At 38.6% G+C, this 11,986-nt stretch overlaps 1 protein-coding gene across 1 annotated transcript in view; it reads left to right on the forward strand.

Annotated features, from left to right (window-relative positions):
- The window catches only part of LOC113167535 (V-set and transmembrane domain-containing protein 2-like protein), a 34,359-nt gene that overhangs the window by 17,532 nt on the left and 4,841 nt on the right, over nucleotides 1-11,986 (forward strand). The window contains exon 2 of the mRNA XM_026368237.1: nucleotides 11,802-11,971. Within this exon, the coding sequence (XP_026224022.1) occupies nucleotides 11,802-11,971 (170 nt within the window). The remainder of the gene's footprint in view (nucleotides 1-11,801; nucleotides 11,972-11,986) is intronic.

Here is an 11,986-nt window from a genome sequence, read left to right on the forward strand (position 1 = left end):
GTAAATTGAGACTTATGAGGAGAAATAGTGAAGAGCACACTATCAGTTTCTGTTGCCATCAGCACAAAGCAGTATTGCAGATTGCTCGTGTTTTCCTACTTGCTCTGGTTTTGGTCAATGGGCTGTTGTTTTATGACTTTAATTAGGAACTTTCATGGTGTGTGAGAGAGCTGAAGTTCAGCTAAAAGCATTAATCTCTAAAGTGCAGCTGAGAAAAAAATAACTAATGATAAAAAAAGATGCATTTGTATTGAACTGAGCTGGTTCTGAGTTACTATGGAGCTTTGGGTTGTGATTAGTTGGTCACATGTATTTAAAACTGCATTTGGTTTTGAGTTTGACTAAAAGCATGACTAAAAATATGCAGTTCCCGGTAACCTTGGTATTTTTTCTCAGTCCATATGCAAGTAGCGTGCCTTTTACAAACAGTCATAAAACACCAAGGAACGGCTCATAAACACGATGGCATTTACACATGGCTGTTTATACCTTCATATCATCCATCACTGTTTTATGGCTAGTTAGCTCAGCTCCTGCTGTACTGACCACACACAGCCCACAGGCATTATTGTAAAGGCTTGTAAAAATCATTACACACCTCACCATGATGTGTCCTTTTCAGCCACATCTAAAAGCTGAGAGACTGCCGTTGCTTGGCGTGAATACTGACACATTATATGTTTGTGGATGTGGTGTTTTTTCGAGTAACGCACGAACAGCAAGTGATGCATGATAATATTTAAAAGACGACAGGTAGAAGTTACATCTGCAGGATGCATGTCTCACCGCACACGGGCACACAGAAACAGGTTAATTCCAGGAAAATGTGGGTGGATTTTCTGTATTTACATAGAAAGCTGCCTTGATCTTCTCAAATTTGTCGCTCAAACTGCTCACATTCTTTTCACCACTTGGAAAAGCCATGTTAAGCACATGACAAATAGCAGGAAGGGTAGGATTAACTGTCTTTCCAGAAGTGTTACACAGACTATGTGAGTTGGCTATAGAGAGGAAATGCTGTTTGGTTTTGTTTTTCATTATGTTTTTGCATCTCTCAACTCCCCTACCCTCAAACTATTTTACATTTATTATGCTGCGGAAACATTATTTCATTCTGTTGTTTGGACTGTACTGTAGACTTATGAATAGGCAATAGGCACAGCATTTTCCAGCTGTGTCGTTCTACAGTGAATTCATTTGTGTTTCCTCATTAATGAATCTTCAAAAAAAAAAAAAAAAAAGGGCTCCAAAGAGACAAAACAATATCGTGGATTCTGCATTCTCAGGCGGGTTTGTCATGGGGTTTGCTTGAGCTTAAAGCTTCCAGCAGGTTCTCTGTGTAACTGATGGTAGCTGTTTACCACCAAACTGTGTAGAGGCTCATAATTAGAGCGTGAAGCATGTTATGAGGCAGTGTGAGAGACTCGTTAGTCGCTAATTATTTCTGAGGAGCTGCCTGGGAAGTCTGGATGGAAAAGAGTAGAGAGAGACATGCAGTACAGCAGGAGGATGGATGTAATGTTGCAGAAACGGGGGTCAAATGTGTCAGAAATCGTTATTGTCTGTCTTAACCAGCTGGGAGATCCAACTTGGTGGAATTCATCAGTAGCTAAGGTTCAGTTCAGCTCGTAGCTATGTGAGTGCACTATGATAGATTCTTTTAAAAACGCTGTACATAATAATAAAAAAAAATATTCTATAACAAAACTTTCTTCTGTTGTGAAACGTTTGAATTTTCAGAAAACAGAAAAATTATGGTACCTACCTGAATATAAGACAAAGGGCCAATAACAATACAATCGAAGAACCAGAGACAACCTAGATGGACTCTTACGTCGCCTTTATCTGGGCCAAAAAGTGGCACTACGAAATAACTCTGTAGCAGCAGTTGGTCTGTATTTGTCATTCAAATAACGAAAGCAGAAGAACTGTAAACTTGCCTTTATATGTTTACTATTTTCACACCACTTTATAGCTACTTCTGATTGATGGTCTGTCTGATGAGAAGTTGTAAATGGCACTGCGGTCAGTAATTCAACAGACCACAAAAACTAAGTCAACAGATACACAGCCGACGAGCTGTTGGCTTGACGCGTCACAGCCCTTAGAATATATTAATCTCTGGAAATTAGGTTTGAAAAAGTGGAAGTCGTCTTACATTCGAGCATCAGATAACTACATGTCGGCAGCATCATTTGCGTTTTGGGTTGTTTCTCATGTAGGTACAGATGTTGTGTATTCAGGTTGAATCGCTCACAGCTTCACAATTATTGTATATCTGTGCGTATTGGACAGTTTCCTCTGTGAGGGCTGTTTCAGTTTTACTCACACGATTGATGAATGATTATACATTTAATAAATAAAACAGCTATTTCATGTTTTACCATTATACATACAGTAAATAATTTTATAAGTCATAACTAGTTTGTCTTTAATTAACTAACCAGTGCTGTTATATGTGAGATTTTTTAATTACAGATGACAGTAACTGTCTAAAACAGGAAGAAAACTCAGACAGTTCTATGGCTGAGTAGCTACGTAATGAAGCGTCCAGCTCTGTCAGGCTTGTTAATAAGATCGGTTAAATAGTCTGTTTTTTGCTGTGGAGGCTACCTCTCCTGTGAGAGCTTGAATTGACTTGTTTGACAGTACACACATTTTTTATTTCTTTTTAACAAAGACTAAATCTATGTCATGTATTTGTCAATATTAATCATATTAATATTAATCTATAGCACCGTCTTGATCTTTATTTATTAATAATTGTACATCAGCAGATCTGTGAGCAACACATTTCACATAACAGCTTCTTCAGTTTTGCTCAAGAGAATAGTGTTTTTAAATACTTTCATATTACACATACTCAGTTGATCATTTTAAGTTATGAAAACACTGATTAGTGCAGCTTTAAGTCCATTTTGATTATGTCCTGTCTTTGATGATGCCTTCAAATCCAACTGACTAAAAGAGAAACGCCAATATCAATAGCAGCAGCCGATGATCTGTTTGTTTGCTGGTTAATATTTGGTTAATATTCTCTGTTACACACTGCAGCTGCAAAGGAAGCAGGGAAATGTGCTTTATTGTCCCATGAGGGGCTGTCCATTTTTAAATTAATGCCGTAGCCTATAGTCTGGCTGTCGTCAACGTATCAGCTCTCTAAATGTCAGCTCCTCCACTGCCTCAGTGTCCAGGGCTTCCTCTTTGGGGTTCACTCTTTCTTTACCAGATCTCATAGTCAGATTTACTTTTTTAAAGCATGTTTTGCCACCTACAGACGTATCTCATCCAGTTCAAGTAGCTTCTTAATTTAGAGTGGGAGCACCGTTCATGTCTGCAGTGGATAATGTGTACCAGCGTTGGTGTATGAATGTTTAAGCAATGTTTCTACATGGTCATTAGCAAAGGTTTGATGCATTTGCCAACAATTAAATGAGATGACACGTTAATAAACGCTGTGGGGATGTGCTGACAATACGGTCGAGTTAAAAATACAAACATGCTAAAGGTAATACAACAAACAGCCAATAAACAGGATAAAGAGTACTTTTCTGTTTGCTGTAGGTGGATGCGTAAGACTGCCTGATTTTACTAAAGGTTTTCATCCCATTATTATTTGGCTGCAAATGTGAGTTATGTATCTGTCTGACTTGGAATCGTCTGCTTTAGCCATGACTCTCACTCCGTCCCCAATGAAGAAAGGGGAAATTTTGCAGCACCTCTCTTTTTTATGCATAGCACAGAGGACAGAAATAGCCTCAGCTCTAGTCCTGAATTTCTTATTGTTTCAACAGGGAGCTCAGACAACTGATGTGGTCCAACAGAACAATTTAAGGCCACATTTTACAGTCTCTTGTATTATTTTTGGTTTTGATGTAAATGAACATCATGGATGGAGTTATTGCACAGTAAGATGTTGCTTCAGTGTTTACTACCTGTGTGGTTACTGTAAAGTAAAGATGTAGGTAATATTTAGATGATTTTACTAAATCTAATTGTTATGTATTTCCAGATACCTTCGCTAGGTGCACTAGCTGATCCTTTATTGTTACCAGTGATTATAGTGCGTTATTCAGTATTATTATTCATATTGTTCTGTAGTCTCCTCAGTGATCAAGTGAGCCTCTTCACCCGCCTGATGCCTCACTCAGACACATGTGGAGAAACAAGAGATGCTTTAAGCACATTCATCTCAAGCTGCTTTGTACTACAAAGGCGTCGTTGTTATTCTGAACTCTTCACCCGTTGTGTTTTTGTGGGGAAGTAATCGTTGAGTGATGATGCGGTAATAATTTCTTGCGCAGAGGTGGCACCTTTGTTGTGTTGAATTGCAGAAAAAACTGACTTGTCCTTGGTGTTTTGGATGAACCCTCTGGCTCAGGAAGCCATGTTCTCCTTTTAACCTTTTTCATTTGATTAAGAGGGAAAACAGTGTTTGACCTGCGCTGTGGGGGGGCAGGCCAGCAGCTGGGATTTGGGCCAAAACAGCAGGAAACTAAGCTCAAGTGGAAGAGCTGGCAAGGCCAAGGGTGGTGAAGGTCCACACACACAAAACAAATGTGCATGTATACATGTCCTAGGGAGTGTGTGTAAGTTAATGCTCAGAAACATACAAATGCAATCAGGGCATGGGCTATAAGCACATGCATTCTCATAAACGAGCAAACATTTAGTTACTGCCCCTGACTGAAGCTGAATCACAGAGCTAGTTCACTTAGCCTTCAACTCACCCTCTGCATTGTTCCTGTTGTGTGAGAGAAAGATTAGTCCTCATTCTCTGGAAAAAGCAAATCTATCATCTTATTCACAAGATGTAGGAGCCTTCGTCAAAAGCGTGGCCTAGTAAAACCAGTATACAAGGACAGTGTTTAGGGCAGAGGTTGGTGTTTTTCCTAGTTGTACCACCATGGTCGGTCTGTTTCTAATGGCATATTTTGGCACTCGACACCTGTCTCGTCATTTATAATGTTTCCATGTTAACTGCAGTGAGTGATGGGCTCCCAGGCTGAGAAACACCTTATGCATTTCCACATTTCAACTGCTCAAGTAGGCCCTGATTTACTTAGATCCCGAATAGCGAGTACTAAATTGTGTGTGCAACGTTGAGTATTGCACATTTCATTTGTGGCTGTTTTGCAGGTGATCTACTTAGAAAAATTGTGTGATTGAGGTGCAAACAAGGTGGAGGCAGTTACACTGATTTCTGTCATGGAGAGTTTGGAGAATGTCCACTGTAAACGCAGGAGGAGATTTGACCTAGAGCAATTAAAGTTGGGGGAGGTTAATAAGCACTTAGATGGAAGGAAAAACATTTTTTTGGGAAATATTGCTCCTATAACTCTCTAATCAATTACTGCACATTTAATTATTTGCTCATTGTACATCACAAACATTGACACAAACAAACAATGGCTGATAAATTTTTAGGTGAAATTGTTTTAAGCTATGGAATCTCGTCATGTTCTTCCTAACTCAACTCGTAGTTTTCTTGTAAAATTTAGACTTGCTCCTTGAAATTAGCAGTATTCCATGCGAAAGTGTTTGAAGATGATGTTAAGGCACCAATTACTACTGACTCTCTTGTTAGGTTTGTTTAATACCCTCTCGAAAACTTTGTTTAATTGCTTCAGCCTTCAGTGATGTGGGAGTGCACTCCAGGTTGTGTCAACCAGAGAGGGCGGACACACACTGCTTTTCAGCAGTTCAGATATTAAGCCACCCTTTCCCCTAATTAGTATCCTGGTTAATGTGACTGACTTGTATATCTGTGACATGAAACGTCTTAAAAATGATGACAACATATGCCATATGCAAAGCCTGTATTAGTGAAAACTCCAGAGCATGCAGAGTTCCCATCTGTTAATCTTAGATAACACTGTGCACATGATCTATTGGGTATACCTGCTTATTTACTTCAAACGGGGACTTCTAAATTTAGATTTTACATCTACAGGGATCACAGGCATGTTGTCAGGTAACAGTGGTGCTTGGAGAAACCATCTAGTATGTGGCTGCAGATTTGATTGTCTCATCTCTCCAGAAGAGCCCTTGAAAAGAAATACTCCTACCAGCTTAATGGCTGCTGTTCCTGACCTCTGACCTCCCTGTGGAATAGAGCAGGAAAAAGATGAATTCTCTATATCCTGTATACGTTTCCTATTAAGCATCTAATCCCATGTGTGTTATTTTTCATGCTCATGCTTTATTGACTTGCACATTGAAATGGGCTCCTGGGCATCGCCTACAGTAGCATTAAGATTTTAAAGCAGATGCTATTGTTTAATTTTCCTTTACCCGGTAAGCAGACTAACAAATGATGCACACAGAATAGATTTGTTTGAGTAAAGCTGCTACTAATACATTAATATTCAAAAAAAGAAAAGCAATCAATTAGAGGACATTAACTAAATTAGCAATGTAATGAAAATACAATTGTATTTAGCTTGAATGTAATTGTAGCACAGCAATGTATGCTATTCTTTTTTCAGAGGGTAACAGAGGATGCACATACAGTGCATGTGCCTAATTACCATTATAATAGCTACTAAATCCCACTGCGCTGTAGACACTTCCTCAGCTGTTATGAAGCCATTTCAAGGAGCTGAAACACTCTTGAGAGTACTGTATGCAGCCTTATGCACCACCAGCCATCTCGCACACTGAACAGCATTGACATTCAGAGGCTGATGCCGCTGGCTGCCCGATCATGATGGATTCAGATCGAGAGCAGAAAAGGCACAGAGCGGCTTAGTGTTGCCAGAACCCCTATGCATAAAAAAATCTGACTGTTGCACCAGTGCGTTGTGGCATTGACAGGAGAATGTTGAGTGAGTCTGGGTGATACAAGCATTCAGGCAAAATGCATAGAAGCAAATGCATGATCGGCCTCTCAATATCCTTGTTAGGCAACTGTGAAATAACGTATGAGCACCGGCAAAGTGATCTTTTTTAGTGTTGTCGATGCATGCAGGGCCAGACGGGGAGAAGTGAGCAGCTAAAAAGTTTTATTTTCATGCTCTGCATGTTTTTTAAAAGTACATGTGCTTGAACTCGCAGTTGCTTCAGTCCCTCAGATGTTTTCCAACTTTCATCTTTTATATGCAGCATTTATTTTTACTATAGGATCACATGGGAAGTCGTTCTGCAGCTATACAAAATTTTGCAGCATGTCTTACAATTAAGGCTTTAACAAAGGATATGGATTTGTTAGAATCACAGAACTACAAAAAATATGAATCCTTTCATTTTATTTCTTATTTTTATGTAGTCAATCAGTTTTTTTATTATATATTTATTATAATTGCATATACTGTCAGTGATTCTCATCTAGGTCTAAGTTAAATGTGGATGGGTAAAAACTGTCATTAATATTGGAGGGCTGCCACAGAGAATTACAGTTATTAACCCTAATAGCACTCCATCACTTTGACATTTGATTGACTGTGAGGTAAGATCAGTGAGAGGCTGGTCCAGAACAGGAATAAGTTGCCTTATTTACAAATTTAATTGATGTTTTAATCTTAATACTTGTAGCACATAAATTCAGGACTTACCTAGTTTTCTTTAGAGTTGGAGGGTGTACTGCATAAATTAATAAGTTGAGGGTGGGGCTTCTTGCTAACCATCAACCACCAAGTGTCCAGTATGTTTATCAGGTTTTCTTTACCAAAAACAACGACCTGCTGCTGGTGGTACAGGTTTAACGAGAGCAGTGAGACTAAATCATAAATATATTCATCATCATTCATCACTTGAACAATTCCTTTCTTACAAACAAATAATTTGATTCAGTTTTAATATAAAATATTGATTAGTGGAGCTTTATAGTTGTTAGTTACATAGTGTTTGACAAGACAAAATGTCCAGTCTATAACACATTGATTTGTCAGTTTATTGCCACAACTCTTTCCCTCCCTCTCATTAATCTAAACCTGTGGCACCAAGTACATATAAAATGTTTTACTTAAAGAAAAAACAACTCTCCTTTTAAATAGGAAATTATGCTTTATGAACATAACATAAAATATTTATTCCTTTTAGTTTTGAATGTTATGTCATTCACGTTCTCTACTTTGTGTGTAAGAAAGTTATTAGATTGAGTAAGGTGGAACTTAACGTGTGCTGGAATAAGACAACGCCACAGTGAAACATCTCCTGCTCCCCTTTTATCACCACTGTAATTACCACATTCCATTTCTCAAAGAAAATAAATGATAAGCAACGTTCCTGCAGTGTCTCCACCCACAGATATCTGCTGCCTAACACATTGTCCTCCGTCTTCCTCTTCTTCTGCCGCTCTGCCACATGCACAGTCTCATATTAATTCCACCCTTTATTCTTGAGACATATTAGTTTCTCACAAACACAGAGCCTCGCTCTCATAAACACAGACCCGCTCATTAATTCAATCTCTAGTGATGATTTATTGTCTCGCACAAACACATACAGAGGCACTTTTTCTCAGGTTCATGAACACTCTTTCTCTCGCATTAATGTGTCCGTCGATCTCCCCTTCCTCCCGTGGTAAATGGGTTGACATGGAGTCTGACTTGGCTGCCGAAGTGTAGCTTTCAAGCACTGATTTGCAACAACCGCCTGAGAGCCTTCCACTGTTTATTTTGGAGATAATGATAATGCTTCGGGGTGAGCAGACCAAACTCATTGCAGCCTTTTATGGCTTCAACAATGACAGATTAGAGATGACTATTGCTAAGAGATACGGCAATAGATAGCTGAATGTTTTATTAGGATCGCACAAGATGATTATCAACAGAATACACTGCAATATATTTGCAAAGTAGATTATAATTCTATTAGTAATGTGGCAATCTGTGATATTTTCATTTAATTTGTCTCCATTTTTACAGTAAAGGGAGTTTTTCATGTCTCAAATAGGTAATTGTTCAAGTAGGAAATTGTTGAAATGATGAAGGAGATGTTTTACTGAAAGAGATAAGACTGAGAAACAGGGCTCATATGATCAGATTAGCATCCACTGTGTGGATTAGGTAATTTGCTCGGTGAAAATGATCTCCCCTACATTATAATAGACTGCTGATAACTATCTCGTTGTACTGTGGTCTGCAAAAGTGGGAAGCATTAGGCCGGAAAAGCACATGGATTTCTGCATTGTGGGCTTCGCAGCTAAGTGGGAAAAGACAGATTATCATTGCTGAGAGCAACTTCAGAAGCTCCATCGCTTACACTGCAGTTTTTATGTCCCAGCTTTGAATATTATCTACAAACAGGGGGCTGTAGGCATTGTTGCTGGCTCCGGCTGTGTAATGTCAAATCGATACCTGGTGCGTTTCAGGTTTCACAAATGAAAAATACAAGCAGATTTGATCAATGTACAAGAGGGATGTATGACTTGAGGCTTGTACTGCTCTCGTAATACAAGACGGATCCATAGCGGAGCCTTACTGGTTGAACAGCCGAGGTTAATCTAGGAACACGGATGAAAATCGGCACTTACTTGGCGCAGGCTTGACTCATTCTTATTGACTACATAAGCCAGACAAATCTGTGAGTTGGGGCACTTGGCAAAAGTTCAGAAATTTTAAAGTTTACAGGAAAACTTGTGTTTGCTTTCAACCTGCTCGGTCATATAAATATTTCTGTCAAGGAAAAGCTCAGAGTGACGGAGTTCAGTTAGATGATATATGACTTAAAGGAACCAGGAAACTGCATGGTGTTGATTACAATTGGGAATAAAACTCCTCATCTGTGACATAAGATTTCCCAACAGGGAAAACACAACCTGGTTTAGATGTTGGGGACGGGGAATTCCCACATGACTGGCAGAAGATATTGTGACAAGTGGAAAATGAGCCAGTAATAACTTTGAATTTAAAAACACATATTAATTTACTACTGGAAAGACTTTCCATTTGTCCTTGCACATTTGAATAAGTTTAAATGTTAAGAACTGGTTTTGAAAATTAATTCTTCACCTACTGTATCTTTTTCTAAATTATCCGTGTCAGAGCCGCCCTTGCCAGTATGACTGATCACTAGCTAATAGTGCAAAAGCTAATTCAGTGTAGATGGGAAAAAAAACTTAATGTATTTGTTTTGTTGTTTGTTGTCAGGTCATTTTTTTCTAATGATTTCTAAATGACTGTTTAATGTATTATACCATCAATCTGTGGTTGTGAAAAGTTGCCTGTTAAAAAGGAAAAGGGGAATCGAAGTTCAGCAGTTTAGAAGATTTCTTTCTGTTCTCACAGAAAAAGAAAACTGTGACTAATCAGAACATGTAATTTACTAGTTGCCAAATTTAGTCTTTCAAAACAAAAATCAGTATAGTCACGGTACTGTAATCCGATTTAAGTAACAGCATCCACAAAAAGATAACAGGCATTAACCATTCAGTTTAAGTCGTTACCAGGCCTTACCAGTGTCTGTGTACTTTTACTGCCAATTGTGCCAAATGTACAAGATAGCAACTGCTGTTTTGGGACCTGATGTCAAACGTCCACAAACAGTGGACCAGTTTAGTGGTAGGGTAAAAAAAAAATCTCTGTAATTTAATCATAAATCATACATTATATCAGTGGAAAGAATAAGTTTGCAAAAAGTAAACAAAAGTAATGTCGCGGTTCCCTGGGGTAAGAAAAACAGCTCGTTTGTAGCCTTTTCTTTTAATGCTATTGTGCAGCTTGGTGAAAAACCCAGTGTTCACATTATTCAGCTGTGGTACTGACATGAAATAAGACTCCAGATAAGAAGATATTTTGGATAAGAAGAACACACCTTTACAGTAATAGTACTCTCTGCTACACAGGTAAAGGACTATCAGGTTTTCTAGAAGTACAAATAGACTCTAAACTGTAATGTTTGTTACGGAAGATTCAATAATTGTTAAGGGTTCTGTTTGGTTTCCTATGTGTGGCGTTCAAATTCATACAAACGCCAATGCTTTCCCAACATGCTCTGGGCTGTGCAAGAAGCAGCAAATATAAATGCAGAGTGATGTTTGACAAATGACATTAAACCCTGAATGGCATAGAGTACTGTAGAGCTTCTCCTCCCCAGCTGCCTGTTCATGACCTTTAATAGTGTGCATACTGCTGCCAGAGCTCATATGGTTAATTCATTCAATGGAAACTTCAGCTGAGCCCATTACATAGCCTAATGAGGAGATCTTCATAGATTGTAGAGTACTACACCCTCAATTCTCCATCCACGACCTTTTCTCTATTAATACTTATCATTCTACTTTTATTTACACTTTACACTTACAGTTTTACATTTCACTCTCCTTAATTTCATCATATCTTATCATCTTCTCACTTTCTCTTTTACTCACTCCACCTCATGCCTTTCATCAGTCTCACCATCACAGACAATTATAATGTGGCTTAGCATTTGGAAATGCATCCGAGAAAGAAGTCACCTTTTTTTTTTTTTGCCTGTGATTAATGCAGCACGGCTGCTGTAATATTGTTTCAGTGAATATTCAGTCACTACACGTAGTCAGCCTCTGATTAATCAACCACTGCTAAGGCAAATTAAGGCTTTTGCACAAAACTGTTAAATGATACATTACCTGGTATTTATCACTTTCCTACTACAGGCTGAGCTTTATCAACACTTTTAGTTTATGAGCAATTGCTTCAAACACTAACAGGCATGTCAGCATATTCTGAGCCGGTCTTCTGTATATATGAGTCTGGCTTTAAAGTTATTTCCTTACTGTGGAAAAAGTGTTTAAAATAAAATTGTTGGTATCTGATGGAAAAACTCTGAAAATTGAATAGAAAGCATTTTGTTGACAGTGTCATTCTGTGTCTGTGCAGCTATGTTCACAGAGGTGCCTCATGACATGACTGCCCAGAGAGGTCAGGATGTGGAGATGGCCTGTTCCTTCAGAGGTGCAGGAACGCCTTCATATTCACTGGAGATCCAGTGGTGGTACATCAGGAACCATCTCGACTGGACTGACAGACAGCCCTGGACAACTAATGAAGTAGGTTCATAATAA

Source organism: Anabas testudineus, chromosome 7 (assembly GCF_900324465.2).
Source record: "Anabas testudineus chromosome 7, fAnaTes1.2, whole genome shotgun sequence".
Lineage (NCBI taxonomy): Eukaryota > Metazoa > Chordata > Actinopteri > Anabantiformes > Anabantidae > Anabas > Anabas testudineus.